At 49.6% G+C, this 15,253-nt stretch overlaps 1 protein-coding gene across 2 annotated transcripts in view; it reads left to right on the plus strand.

The window, feature by feature from the left end:
* The window catches only part of ACSS1 (acyl-CoA synthetase short chain family member 1), a 53,975-nt gene extending 41,840 nt beyond the window's left edge, over nucleotides 1-12,135 (plus strand). For both annotated transcript variants that reach the window (XM_014857970.3, XM_014857969.3), the window contains 7 exons: nucleotides 2,687-2,779; nucleotides 3,946-4,058; nucleotides 4,461-4,587; nucleotides 5,335-5,462; nucleotides 5,603-5,666; nucleotides 9,151-9,269; nucleotides 10,469-12,135. In XM_014857970.3, coding sequence (XP_014713456.1) covers nucleotides 2,687-2,779; nucleotides 3,946-4,058; nucleotides 4,461-4,587; nucleotides 5,335-5,462; nucleotides 5,603-5,666; nucleotides 9,151-9,269; nucleotides 10,469-10,648 — 824 coding nt within the window. In that variant the 3' untranslated portion in view covers nucleotides 10,649-12,135. The remainder of the gene's footprint in view (nucleotides 1-2,686; nucleotides 2,780-3,945; nucleotides 4,059-4,460; nucleotides 4,588-5,334; nucleotides 5,463-5,602; nucleotides 5,667-9,150; nucleotides 9,270-10,468) is intronic.
* Nucleotides 12,136-15,253: the final 3,118 nt, after the last annotated feature.

Genomic DNA, 15,253 nt, shown 5'->3' on the forward strand with positions numbered 1-15,253 from the left:
GACTTGCCCTCCACAGCACAGGGGCTCCACAGTGTGCCCCTGCTCTCTGGGCCAGGCAGTGCTGGGGCATCAAGAGAAGTGAAGGGGTGGCCAGGGCCACAGAAACCATCTCAGGTCCTCTGGGTATCATCTGCAAGGCCACTTGAGTGGGCCTAGGGAGCTAGGAGGGGACAGGGGTAAAGAGTGAGGTTTGATTTTCCAAATGCACTCGTGGGATTTGGTTGCTAAAGAAGGCTCACAAGGACCTGAATGACAAGGCGCATGCTCTGAGCATGTCAGGAGAAGGAGGCGCTGTGTGGCTCATTCGAGTGGGCACCCCAGCTGAAAGCAAGCTCACCCAGGGGTTCCCCGGGGCCCAGTACAGGCTCCTCTGGTACCCCCTCCATAAGGGCTGTGGCCACATACACTTGCTGTCTTGGACCAGGCACCACCATGTGCACAAAAACCTCTGCACCAGGGAGCTGACGGGGGTTCGGCTGGGCTCTTTGTATTTTGTGGGTCTTGTGGGAATACTCCTGTCATGTAATCAGAACCAACAGGAGAGCCCTGCATGGGTTTCCCTGGGCCCAAGTTATTGATAAACAGTACTGGCAGGGAGGTAGAAAGCACCTGGCAACTCCTCGAATTGGGGCACCAAGCAGCACTGTGGAGCAGTATGCTTCCTGCCTTGGCCAGAGTCAGCGTGGTGCTGGTCTCCTCCTTCGGTACCACAGCTCAGGCTCATCCGAGGTGGCTCGATTAGCCCTCACAGCACACCAGGCTTTGGGCATTTTGACTTCTTTTAATCTTCCCAGTCAGCAGAATCGAGCTCACTCAAGACTTTTACCCCAGGAGTAGTATTTCTTAAAAAAATTTCCTTTTAGCTTTCTGTTTCACAAATAACACAGATATATTATTGTGAAACGAAAAAAGTGGAACGTGGAAATGAAAGCTGACGTCCTCCATGAGCACTGTTCCTGGGGACCCTGCTGCTTGTGCACCTTCCGGAGTCTTCTTTGCAGTTGTATTCTTGTGCAAAAGGCACAGCTTGGTTCTGAGACGATTTCTTTAACATGAACGTGTTCACACTGTACTATTATCCTGTAATGGTTATTTTAACTCAACAGTGTGCAAAGTTTTCCATATGGTTCTGCCCGCTTGTTCGAAAACTTGCTCATACCCTCCTGTGGGGATTGCTGCGGTCCATGCAGTCACATCCCTGTGGTTGGATATTCGGGCTGCTGGCAGTTTCCCAGCCTATCAACCAGTGCTGCAGTTTTTACCTCCTTGCGGTGTGTGTGGATGCAGGGGTGAGACACCCAACACCCAGCCACCCTGCCAGGACCGGCCTTGTTAGCTTCTGCATGGTGGGTGGTCCTGAGCAAGAGGCAACCAGTATTTCACCCTTTAGCAAAAGCGTATCTAAATTGTTACATTCTGGCTGAATGCCAGTCTAGTATGGGTATTAGGATAGTGTCTTAGCTGCTCAGGCTGCTATAACAAAACCCCACAGACTAGGTGGCTTATAAACAACAGGACTTAGTTCGCAGAGCTGTGGAGGCTGGGAGTCCCAGGTCAAGGCGCCAGCATGGTCGCGTTCTGGGGAGGGCCCTCTTCTTGGCTCACAGATGGTGCCTTCTTGCTGCGTCCTCATGTGGTGGAAGGGGTGAGAGAGCTCTTTGTGGTCTCTTTTGGGAGAATACTAATCCCATTCCTGAGGGCTCCACTCTCATGATCTAATCATCTCCCAGAGGCCCCACCTCCTAATACCATCATCTTTGAGGGTTAGGATTTCAGCATATGAATTTTGGGGGCACACAAACATTCAGATCATGGCTTGACACTGAGAAGTCAGGCTACAGAGTCAGAGGCCATAAGCACATTTGTGTATATGTATATACGTGTATATAACTACCACCCAGCTCAAGCCATGGAAATTGCCAGTCCCCAGAAGGCTCCTTCTGCCCCCTCCCTGGCAGTTACCCCCAACCACGACCACTATTTGACTGCTCTCACCGTGGATTCATTGGCTTGTTCCTGAACTTCATCAACATGGGCTCGTGCAGCGTGTGCTTCTCTTGTGCCTGCTACCTTCGCTGGGGCTGTGACTCTAAGGTGTATCCCTGTTGGGTGTGGCAGCCGTTTGCTCATTTTCATGCTGGGTGGTATTCCACTGCATGAAGGTACCACCATTTGTTTCTCCATTCTACTCCTGAGAGACAGTTTTAGCTTTCGGTTGCTGTAAACATCTTTGTTCGTGTCCACTTTTGGTGGAGATATGCTCTTATTTCTGTGGGGTATATGCCAGGAGTGGCATTTTTGAGTAATAGGGTAAACATATATTTAGATTCCATCCCAAACAGTTGTCCAAAGTAGTTGTATCGGGTGTATGCACTTTTAAATATTAAAACGTGCAAATTGCTCCCCAAAATTCCTGTACTAAATTCTACTCCCACTGTGCATGTGACACTCTGTTTCTCCCACATTCTTGCCCTCTCTTGGACTTTTGAGCCTCTAATGATGAAAATACCTCATAGTAATTTGTATTTCTTTGATGACCTTAACGTGACGGATCTCACTGCTTTTTCGTCTTCTTGTATGTCCTTCAGGAAAATGATAGAGCTGTTTTCCCCTTAAAAATCTATTTTTTTGGTTTCTGGTTTACTGAGGTCTAGTAATATCTTTTTTCTTTCATGTGTGGTTTCAGTGGGAGAGCCAATCAACCTTGAGGCCTGGGAGTGGCTCCACAAGGTGGTGGGGGACAGCAGATGTACGCTGGTGGACACCTGGTGGCAGACAGGTGAGAGCGTCCCTCAGGAGGAGGGTCAGGGCGTGCCTGGAGGAGCAGGTGCAGGCTCGCTCAGCAGGCACCTCCTGTGACAGCTGTGCTCTCACATTAGTGAGCTGAGAAGGTGCAGCTAACTGCCCAGTGTGGAGGGTCAGTTGTGAGGCTATGTGAATGCAATCCAGCTGCCCCTCAGCCTGTGTGATTGCTGAAAACCTGGTGTCTGGAGTGAGAAAGCTCAGAGGTGTAAGACTTGGGATGTGTCGTGACCATGCTGAGCCTTGGCTTCCTCATGTATGAAGAGGGGGTGTTCACTTATAGGCCTTGGCTGAGGATGGGATAAGATGGTGCAACTAATGCATGTTGCCCCAGGACTGACGGCTAGTTGGTGCTGAGCTGAATGCCCACCTTCCTTGTAGGGCCGCCTTGTGAACACAGGCACACTGGATGAGCATGGGCCCTACTGTTTACAAGACCATGAGTCTCATTCAAGTTTTAGTGGGAAAGGAGTTTTTCTGTGCCATTTTGTTTTGATTTGCCCACTCTTCTCTTGGGTATCTGACTTTGGATGTTTAGGGCAAGAGACCACCACAGATGTAGTAATTGTGGCTCTCTGAGGTCTCGTCCTTCAAGAAGCCAGAAAGTGAGAAATTCCATGTAGCTCAATTCTCATCCATTCAGGAAGGCACAGGACAGAGACCCTTGACAGCTGAGTCTCATGAGGCATTTCCACTCAGGCTGCTGGAGCAAAGTGTTTGGGCCATGTGGAATGGGCACTGGCCCAGAGGCAGTTCTTTTCTTCCCTCTTACTCTGCAAATAGCTGGGCTCTGCTCTTTCCCACCAATGCAAGAAATCAACAGGCAGGGACCTCAGATGAGGGGGAGGCAGCAGCCACCCCGCTGGGGAGCACCACAGCTTCTGGAACTGAACCCTCCACCTTGGGCCCCATTCTTATTTCCAAAGTGGAGGGGACCAGAACCTGAGTCTGGTTTTACCTCAGACAAAGGTCCTTACGTCACTGAGAACCTGTTTCTTTGCCCCAAACAGGGGCAGTTCCACCCACCTCCCTCTCTGGGAGAGGACCTGTGTGTCTGTCATGGGCTTGCTGACGGCATGGCCTGGATAAATGTGTCACTGGTCCCTCGGCCCATCTGGCGTTTCTTCCCTTTCCTCCCTGCAGAAACAGGTGGCATCTGCATAGCACCACGGCCCTCAGAAGAAGGGGCAGAAATCCTCCCTGGTATGGCAATGAGGCCCTTTTTTGGTATCATCCCGGTTCTCATGGATGAGAAGGTGAGTAAGGGCCTCGCAGAGGCATCTCCCTCCTCTGCGTGTGCCCTTCTGAGCTGCCTGGTGCTCCCTTCCCCCTTCCTGGCCTCCTTTGCCCCTCTCCCACGTCGTGCCTGCCCAGGTCTGGCAGGTGGTGGAAGGGCAGGCGTCCTCATGCAGCGTTCACTGCGCAGGCTCCTCTCAGAGACCCAGTGGATAAAACTGCCTTGTGGGTAAGCCCAGGGTCCTCCTCAGAAGCCCTCGTGGGCAGCTTCCTTGAAGAGGAGAAAGCTCTGGGCAGTGCCTTTTGGGACACGCTCATCATTTTTCTGCCTCAGGCCCAGCAGTTAGGAGAACTATGCTAACCGTCAGTTTTCGTTTCTCATTTCGCCTGTTCTCTCACACATGTGTCTCCTGGGTCTGCAGGGGAATGTCGTGGAGGGTGGTGATGTCTCTGGAGCTCTGTGCCTCTCCCAGGCCTGGCCGGGCATGGCCAGGACCATCTATGGAGACCACCAGAGATTCCTGGATGCCTACTTCAAGGCTTATCCAGGTGAGCCGGCTGCAGTGGATCAGATCGTGCCTTCTTCACACACTGCTGGGATCATGGTCTCAGAGAAACGTCTGGAAGGTCGCGGTGACGGTACTGTAGGGCAGCCACGAGAACAGGCTCTTTGGAGGACAAGTTTGAATCCTGCCCCCTCCCCTTTACCTCTCTGACTTTCCAGTTCTCTGAAGTGGGAACAGTCCCACCTCAGGGACCTCCCTGGGGTCAGCAGGAGTGCTCGCAGAGCCCTTAGCACCTGGCCTGTCGGGTGTGCGCTCCTCGGGCTATTAGGAAAGAAGAGGGAAGACTACTCCCATGGCTGTGAGTTTTCTTCCGGTTTACTTTTGATTTTTTTCCCAGTTTGCTTTCGTATCACTGAGGTGAAGTTCATTTACACAGTGTGCCTCCTGGAACCAATCATCTTCAGTCTCAAGCTTGTAAACGAGACTCACTTTTTGAGGAGTTCAAGTGTGCTCCCTGTCTATCTTCTTCTCTCTGGACAGATGCAGTCTTGAATCCTCATGTTCTGCTGTTTCTGAGCCATCTGCCCTGTCACTAGCACACACCAGACAGCACCAACTAGAGAGTGTCCCCACGAGGGGGCAAGGAGGGCCACAGGGCACAGGCTTCAGTGCTTTCTTCTGTAGAGTGAGGTTAGGACGTGGGTCCTGTTGTGTCCCTCGTGGAACAACGGGAGCCCCACTGCGTCCTGGTTCAGAGGTACTGGTCCTGAAATCCCTTGCTGTGGTGCAGGCTACTACTTTACTGGAGATGGTGCTTACAGAACCGAGGGCGGCTATTACCAGATCACAGGGCGGATAGATGACGTCATCAACATCAGCGGCCACCGTCTGGGCACTGCAGAGATCGAGGATGCGATGGTGAGCACAGGCCAGGCCTTCTCCTTCGCTCCTGTACCTCCATGAGGCCTTGTTGGCCTCAGATTTGGAGTGATAATTTGCATGCTGTGTCAGGTGTCTCACCTCCCACATATTTTGCCTTGTCGTTCTGTCGTGCACAGGCTAACCACCCTGCAGTGCCAGAGACTGCTGTCATTGGCTATCCCCATGACATCAAAGGAGAAGGTGAGCATCCACAAAAGGAACTCCTCTAATTCCTGGTCTTAGACCCATCAAGGCACCTCTGTAAAAAGAACAGACTCCAGAGGATGGACAGGTGGTAGGGTTTTTTATGAGTCAAGCTGTTGGTTTTCTTCTCTCTCAAGTGGGGATTTTGGGTGGGAAGGCTGAACAGCACGCATGTTAGACTAGAGCCAGATTTCTGAAATGCCCTAGCTCTGCTGTCGTTCAAGGACACGCATCTCTGAGCAGCCGTGACCTGTCTGGCGCCCAGCTGAGCTTGAGGAGTTTCCTCCTCTGTCCATAGCGCCTCTGGCGGCCCTGTTACGGAGGACTTATAATGAAATGCCCTGCCCTGCCCTCAGTGTCTCCTTGTGCGTGCTGGTCCCAGCAGCTGGTGCCAACTCTGCAGCTGTCACACTGCCAGCAGATGGGAGTGTGCCCTGGAGCAGCCCGTTTGCCGCTCTGGGACTCTTTGTGGAGGAATTTGACCCACGGTTCCCACGGCACAGTGACGCGCCAGGGAAGGGCAGAATGAGTGAGAATGGTCTTTATTGGGGACACACTGTTCCAAAGCCTGCCCTTCCTAAGCGGGTGGGGCAGGATCACCTGAGTGTTATAATACCAGGTGCACGGTGGCCACACTAGCTTGGCTGGTGTGACCTGGACACTTGCTGACCCTATGCTGCACTGCTGGGCAGACTGACCTCTAATGCCCCGCCGAGTGGTGTGCAATTGCACGCTCTCCTTCCTGCTGTCAGGGACATCCTGTGTCAAAGTATGTCCCAAATGTCACTTGGCTCCCTGCCACGTTTGTGTGGCATTGTTTCATTATTTATTCAAACACTTTCTCTAAATTGATCTATTGTAAAATTTAACATTTATTTAAGTGCTTTAAAAAAGCATTTTCAGTTGCCATGAGAAGGATGAGCCCAGGATGGGGCTGTCCATTTCTTAACAGGAGACTCGGATGTGTGGGAGAGCTGTTAGGGATCGGAAAGGGCCAGAGGCAGGAACAGGTCCTCACGTGTGACTCTCAGTCGCCTCGGGCTGCTTCGTGCTCCCGTCAGCAGCTCTCAGCACCTCTTCCTGCATCCTCAGAGACTCTGGTATTGCCAGGTCTTAATGTCTGCCAGGCTGGTGGGGGATAATGTGTATATCATGGGTATGATGATATGCATTTTCCTAATTTCTAACAAATTTGAGCATCTATCCATTTTAACACATGAAAAACCCATCAGCAGTTCTTGGTGACCTCTGAAGCCATCTGCAAAGGCTGTTGTGTATTTATTTGTCCTCGCTCCCTGTTTGCACTTGATCTGACCAGTGTGCTGCACCTGTGCCATCGGCCTGTCTCAGCAGTCCCTGAGTTCAGCCTTGTGCACCAGATCCTATCTCTCAGCCGGCTCCTCCTCCCATGTTGAGGCTTTCCTGACCCATCTCTGCTCTCAGCACTCAACAGTCTAGGCCCACTTCCAGTCTCATCTCACTAGAGATACAAGTGATTGCAGGGAAGGGCACCAGCTAGAGACGGGTGGCTGGGGGGACATGGCAGGGCATGTCCACTGTGATCCCACTAGGGTTTAAAAGATGGTTGTATATACCTAGAAATTAATTTTAAATTTGGGTCTGGGAACAGCAGCCAGCAGCCCCCGAGAACCTGCTCAGTGTGGGCTCCATGCAGGGGCTGTCACCATTCAATCCTGACATGCAGCTGTGAGGCAGCTACTGTTAGCTCCCCATCTTACAAATAGAAAACTGGGCACAGAGTAGTTAAGTGGCTTTCCCAAGGCCACACAGCTAGCAGTGGCAGAGCCAGGATTTGGAGCCAGAGCAGTCTCTCCTGATTATCATACCGCACTGCCTCTGAGGGGAAGGATGAAAGGAGAGAGGCAGAGAGGGAAGGCATATTTTTGTTTTATATACTTCTATAGTGTTTTAATTTTTGGTAGTCAATATGTGTTGCTTTGGTGGTTTTTACATTTTAATTAAAGTCGGTTAGACCCTAGCAGACCTCTCTTGGTTGGCCTTCCCAGCCAGCTCAGGTGTTGGCTTTGCCCTCTTCCTCTGAGCCCCTGTGGTATGGACCTAGACTGCCTGCCCTCTCAACTCCCAAGGTGAACAAATGCAGCTCTTTCCCTCAAAGATCTCACAACCTAGTGGAGCATGAGGGGACCAACAGCCATTCACACAGCAAGTGCCCAGCCCGAGGCAGGGACAGAGTCAGGAAAGGTAGCTGAACACAGAGTGTTAAAATGTGTTAAATGGAACACACAGAACTGGGCCTTGAGGGATGAATAGGAGTTGGCCAGGTGGAAATCAGGGGGCCTTCAGGCAAAGGTTCTAGGTCTTTACAGACAGTAGGTTATTCAGGAAACACTCATGTACTGATGCATTTAGCTGATGCTTGTTGAGCACATACTCTGTTGCAGGCACAGTTCTGGATGCTGGAGACACAGCAGTGAGTGAAACAGACAAAAGTCCCTGCTCCGTAGGGCTGACATGCTGGAGGGTCAGGGAGTAGAGGGGAGAGACAGACAATCAACCATAAACATGGTCAGTGAGGAAACTACCTAGTGTGTTAGGTGATATGTGCCAAGTTAAGATGGGTGGAGCTAGTGCAGGAGTAAAGAGGCTAATGAACAACGGGAGGGCTGCACATAGAGGAAAACTTCATGATGAGAGAGGGGAGACATTGCAGGTCAGTGGGAAAGGGACAGGCTGTCCAAAATGGTGCTGGGACAGGTGACTCTCATATGGAGAAAACATGAAATTAGATCCCTGTGTCACACCACATACCAGATTATTCCAGATGGATGGAAAAGCACTGTATTTAGAGACCTGTGGGAGCCACTGTAAATCCTTTCTGGAACGTGGTAGGATATCAACAAACAAAACATAGTGTCTGTGCTAAAATATGAGTGAGCCAACTCTGCCTAGCAGAGCTCCCTGCCATGATGGAGCTGGTCTTCATCTGTGCTGTCCAGTACAGTAGCCACTAGCTATGTATGGCTCATACAACTGAGGAACTGCACTTTTAACTCGATTTAAATTTAAATAGCCACTGTGGCTAGTGCTTACCATGTTGGACACAGGCCCATGAGGTTAATGCCATGTGCCATATTCCCATGCACTGTCTCATGGGAGCTTCTAGTAAATCTCCCATCAGCCCACGTTCTGGGCTATTTCACAGGTGTGGGGACAGTTAGAGAGGTCACATGCACAGCCGGTCAAGACCACAGGGGTGGTGCCAAGCTCTCAACCGCACATGCTTACCCACCTAGGATGTTCAGAGGAGCTGTGAGAATTGCTTCCAGTTTGATGAAAATGATAATGCATCTTTAGGGCTACAACTAAAGAAACCAGCTGCTACAAGGTCACCAACAGGTGATGGCAAAGTCCTTTGGATTTGTGGTGATTTGTGTACAGCACTCTGCCTCAGGACGTGGTTTGGAGTCTGATACATCCCAAACCTCTGCTTTCCTTCCAGCTGCATTTGCCTTTATCGTGTTGAGGGACGATGCAGGTGACTCTGACGTGGTGGTGAATGAGCTCCGGTCAGCAGTGGCCACCAAGATTGCCAAATACGCCGTGCCTGATGAGATCCTGGTGAGTGGAGCTTCCGCCGCAGGTGCGACTGCGCTGCTCGTTTGAAGTCTCCTTTTCTGATTCCCGCAATGAACAAGTAACCATGATCCCTTCCATCAACAGCAAAACTGACGTTAGCGTTTGGTTTTCTGGGTGGTGGGCAAGGATGGCAGGTTGCTACATCCTCAGAGAGACAGGGAGTGGGGCAGAGCGACAGCAGCAAGAGTTTACACAGCTTACCTGTTTAGGGGATAGTGCTGGGCAAGAGGAGGTGCTGTCTTACTTTGGTATATGGAGGCTAGTTACAGGAACAGGAAGACAATTAGGGGTTTTATAGAGAGAAATATGTGGAAAGGACTAGAGTTCTCGAGCCCCTGTGTGCTTTCTGAACACATTTCCTGGTGCCAGTGAGGGAGCTACCGCCAGAGCCCTGTCTGAGGGAGTCGGTGTCCGAGTCAGTTCCAGGGAAGAATTGGGCCACCTTTTCAGCCCTGCTAGCGTTTTACTCCTTCCTTTGTTAACGTTTCCCTCACAGTGTTCTTTGGTTTGGAGATGGTCCTCCGAGGCAGGAGAGGCCCCAGCTTCACTTGTTGTCATAGGGGGTCAGACTGTCAGCCTGGTGACCAGAGTTTCAGGGAAACCTGAACTCCCCTTAGGTCACTATTAAAGACCCCCAACACAGCTTTTAATGTATTGCCCTTGCCACTGAATGGGCTGTGGTTGTTTGAAAAGGTTAAATGCTAAATTTTAAACACTAAGCAAGACAACATTTTTCTCTTAAGTAGCTCTCACCTCTTATGTAAGATAAAAGTAGCTGCGGCCTGCACCACGGGGTGCCGACGAGGTGCCAAGTCACCTGCTGGGTTTGGTTGCTGCCTGGGAGCCCTCGCTGCAGTAACTGAGGAGAGGAGCAGATGTAGTGGCAGTGAGGGAGACCCAGGTAGCGGTAGACTGCTGCCTCCGGAGGGCTTCAGCATGACACATGATTGATTCTTTCGGTTTGATAACAGCTTTCGGTCCAGATTATAGGAGGATAAAACCAGAGACCATGGGCCTGCACCATTCTCTGGGGCGGGATCCTACATATCAGGCATTCATTATTGATTCCCCAGGGAGGGGGTCATCCCTGAGCAGAGCCCCTCTTATCACAATGCCGTCTGACGCTGGCTGGGTGTGAGGGCGCCACCCCAGACTCTAATGCTGCACCCCTTCTTTGCCAGGTAGTGAAACGTCTTCCAAAAACTCGGTCTGGAAAAGTCATGCGGAGGCTCCTGAGGAAGATAATCACGGGCGGAGTTCAGGATCTGGGGGACATCACCACCCTGGAGGACCCCAGTGTCATCACAGAAATACTGAGTGCCTACCAGAAGTACAAAGACAAGAGGGCTGCTGCTCATTGATGGGCTCTTTGACCAAGACCCAGTGCCCAAGCCCCTAACTTGTCCTTCTAGAACACAGCTCTCAAGTTGGTTTATTCCTAGATGTCCCAGAAGCAGTCCTTTCCCAGCACATAAGCTACACTGTCCCTAATGTGAAGTCTGTGCCTAAATCTCTTCCTTCTTTCTGTTGGAGAACCCGTGAAGAGGTACTCTCAGACATGGTCAGGATTGGTTCCACTTGTCCCGAATTTGGTTTCCTGGAATGAAAAGTCATTGTCAGCTGTTTTGGTGTTCTCTGCAGACAGCACAGGAAGGTGAAAAACCTGCTAACGTGTGCCTCCTCAGATGACTGAGAATTAGAAATAACCACGTTTTCCCCAAAAGTTTCTAGATACAAAAGGCAGAGGTTTTATTTTTATATTTTGGAAAGATAATGTGCAAACACACACAAGTAATGAGTGGATTTACTTGTACATGCTTTTTTCAACATTTAGAGATATGAAAATCACTTTTTTTTTTTTTTGCCTCTGCTCACGGGGAAATGTGGAGAGGATCAGAAGGTGCACTTTTAATTATTGTTTGATGTATTTGGAAGTCTGAATTGGAAATGTTTGTACCTCTGTCTAAACACAGCTATCTTGAGAACTTTCAAGCTTGCAGCATCCTTTTTTGGTGTACATTTCTACTTGCCTTGGTTTGTGTATAATGAAACTAACTCCTAAAAGTGATGGCATGAATGTGTCCACCTCTTTAGTTCTCACACTCCTCCAGTTGTGTGCTCTGTTCCTCAAGCTTGGATCCGGAAGGATTCCCCTCCCCACTGTAGATGCCTCTTGGTAGGAGTTCAACATGCTCCAAATATGTGGAGTCGTTCAGGGAAGCTAATGAAAACTCAGGTGACTTGTGAGAGCATTAATTCGGCTAGAACTGGGTCCTTGTAAACTCTGCCTGTCCTTCATTCTGTGGCTGGGGTAGTAAGAACCACTGAGACTTGGAGCTCTCGATCAAGTCTCTCTCTCTTTTTTTTAATGTGCCTTAATACTCTGAACATTAGCAAGATGATGTGAATCATTAGGTTACAAAGTGCTTATTTATTAGCCAAGTATACGAGGACCCTTGGGTCCTTGAGGACAGAGAAAGATTGTCTTTATCTTTATGCCACAGTATGTGGTGCCCTGCAGCTGTGTAGATGTTCAAGGGGTGTCTGGGGTGCTGAACACCTACCGCGGACAGTAGCTGTGCTGGCCTCTCAGCGAATAGGCAAGTACGCCTGTGACGCCCAATAGGGTGGCCACTGCTGTAGCACACAGATACAGAGTGATCATCTGTTGTTCCAGCACTGAGCAGCAGAGAACCACGCACCTGGACCTGTCGCATTTGTGCTGGACTTGGTGGACAGTAGTTATGGCGCTGTTTGTAAAATGGCTTAGATATAAACTTGGACAGTGACCAGAGCCTCAGAATGATCTACAGGGAAGTTCAAATAAAGCTTTATTTTGTTCATTCTCTTCTGTGTGGTGATGTTTTTGATCAAATAATACCATTCTTTGTTGCTGAATATAATCCTGAGGGCAAAACTGGAAGGGGCCTATTCACTCAGAAGAGAACACTTAAAAAAAATCCATCATCTTACAGGGAGGAAATATACAATAAGAAGTCACCTATCTTAGACTATTACTTGGTAAATTTACCTGCCTCTAGATTGTTGTGCTGTCCAATACACTAATCACATGTGGCTATTTAGAAATAAGTAAAAAAAATAGGATAGAGTAAAATAAATAAAATACTCAGTTCTTAGGTCGCACGTGGCCAATAGCTACGAGATTGGACCACACGGGTAAGACCATTCCTATCATCACACGTAGCTCTGGTGATGAGTGCTGGCCCAGAACACAGATGAGAACAAGGAAGCAAAAAAGATCTCCAGGCAGCCAGAATCGGTATCAGACTACATCCATGAGGAGCACAAGCTCGCCTGTGAGAGACATCCCAGGACCCAGGTTGTCCTTACTGCAGACGTCGGTGGATGAGGTTTTCTGTCTCCACTGAATGAAGAAGCAGATTTTAGGAGAACACATTGGACTGGGTCCATGACAGGTGGGATCTGAAGGCTCACGTCAGCTTGTACCAAAGCCTAGACCAACTGCTGCTTCCCAAGCAGGAGCAGGGCAGCTGTTCCTGGGGACAACATCTGTTCTTGGGCCCCAGGGATGGATTCCCAGAGGCCTGTCTGAGGTAGATTCTGAATGCAGGGAGAGGCAACTCATTAGGAAAAGACATGTTTTTGCACTTCTGGATGCTGTGGGAAGTCACAGCAGGATTGCTGTCTTTCTGGAATAGTGTAGCCGCACACCCTTCCCTGGGGCAGGGCACCACGAGAGGGTTACAGACAGACTTACATCAAGTCATGTTGTCCTGGCCACCCCTCTTCTGGTAAAGCCACCCTGACTTCAGTTGGGGACCATCCCGTCCCCTACTTTGTCAGCAACCCACCCCCGGCTGCTTGGGGGTTATGATGGCCATTCCAAGCATCACAGTCTCTGGCCTAAGTAACATTACAGGCCTGGCCGTGTGATGCTGTCAGGGCCACCAAGAAACAGACACAAAGACAGCTTTGGGAAAGAAGCCATTGCCCATCCACCACTGGATAAGTCAGGATGTGGATTTGAGCGACAGCAACCTCCTGGCTGCCATGGGCAGGGCCTGACTGAGAGGGGAGAAGCACAGGAGAAATGGAGCCCCCAGGGGAGACACACAGAGACCTGGTCCACCCTACACCAGCCTTCACTTCCTGCTTGAAATGTCCTGACAAAGACCCAAGTCAGTGCCACTGAGAAGCACAGAAAAGATCAGGCAGCTACAGTGAAAGCAGAGGTGAGACCATCTCCTGGTGTGGAAACACAGAGGGATCAGACCGAGATTCAGAGACAGCTCATTTGAACATTAAGTACATCTCCAGCCTAGCGTGATACATTACATTCCTAATAACGATAAGTCCTGAAGACAAATTATATTCAGATTTAGAAAGAAGCAGTACGCAGTACCTTTTACGAATAATTCCCATATAAAGTTACTAAAACAAAAGTTCTCCTTAGGGGGCCAGCCCGGTGGTGCAGCGGTTCACATGTTCCGCTTCGGTGGCCTGGGGTTCGCGGGTTTGGATCTCAGGTGCCGAGACAGCACCGCTTGTCAAGCCATGCTGTGGCAGGCATCCCACATATAAAGTAGAGGAAGATAGGCACGGACGTTAGCTCAGGGCCAGTCTTCCTCAGCAAAAAGAGGAGGACTGGCAGCAGATGTTAGCTCAGGGCTAATTTTCCTCAAAAAGGAAACAAACAAAAGTTCTCCTCAAAGGGAAAATTCAGTTTTTCAACATGATTAATCCCCAAAGGGAAATATATCCCTGTTAAATACAAAAATAGAAAAAAGAAATCACGGCGAACGTTCATGATCTGACTGCACAACATTTAACTAAAAGTTAAGATGAGATGATTGAGGAACACACTCGTCCCTGGTTCTCCCGTGGCAACTGAGTTTATGGCGAAGAAAAGGTGGTGTGAACTCTTACCACATTCCCTCGGCCTGACAGAAGAGTGGAGATTTGGCTGTGGACTTAACAGCCTTTAGTCCTTGCAGAGCTGACGTGCACCTGCTGCGTCACTGTCCTCGTGATTCCCAACACTGGAACAATGACAGGAATACTTACATAGCTGAGCACCCTGTGCCGGGAGGCTCTGAGCAGGTTCTCGAGTCCATCACCCCCGTTTGTCCTCATGTCGCCTTCCAAGATAGACACTGCACTTTGCAAAAGAGCTGGCAAAACTGGCAGAGCTGGGGTTTGGGTGGAGCCCGTCTGACCGCAGAGCCTACACCCTGGACACCCCATGCTCAAATTAAAGGCGGGGCCCCTTTGTGAGAGAGCTTTTGAGGAATATCAACAGCATTGCATTTTGCTTTTTTTAAAATTATTTTATTATTTTTTTAAGGCACTTTACTGTTGACCTTTGAGCAGCTCTGTGAATTACCATCTTGGATAGGGGTGAACAGCAGCCTAAAGCCAGGCCAAGAGGAAGGCTTCCTGGAGACGGTGATTTTGGCGGCGAGGAGAGGTGGTGATGCCAACTTGAGTTTTCGTGACCTCTAATCTGAGTTATACATGTTTTTCATTTATCATTGTTTGGGGATTTTGGTGCATAACAGGACTGAAGTAAATATATCATCTCTGGGCCTGTAAGTAACAATTGTCCTTGCAGTATTATTTTTTGTTGACTATTTATTCTGCTTGGGCTCTGTAGGGCTTCTAGGATCTGTGGCTTTATGTCAATCTTAATCAGTTTTGGAAGTATCTCAGGTTTTTGCCTATTCTCTCCTCTTTTTTGAGGACCCCAAACTTCTCATATGTTGGAACTTCTCATATTCTATTTTCTCTCTTACTGCCTTAGTCTTGATTGCTCTGAAAGCAGAGCCAGATATAAAGGCTCGCATACAGGTAATTTACCTAGGACTGTAATTCCAGAAACAAGTGTTTCTGGAACTGGGGGTGGGAGTGGGTGTGAGATGGGAAGGAGGAAAAACCAACAGAAGCACGTTACTGAGCTGGTGAGCGCTGTGGGCAACTGCTGCTCC

Source organism: Equus asinus, chromosome 15, assembly GCF_041296235.1.
Source record: "Equus asinus isolate D_3611 breed Donkey chromosome 15, EquAss-T2T_v2, whole genome shotgun sequence".
Lineage (NCBI taxonomy): Eukaryota > Metazoa > Chordata > Mammalia > Perissodactyla > Equidae > Equus > Equus asinus.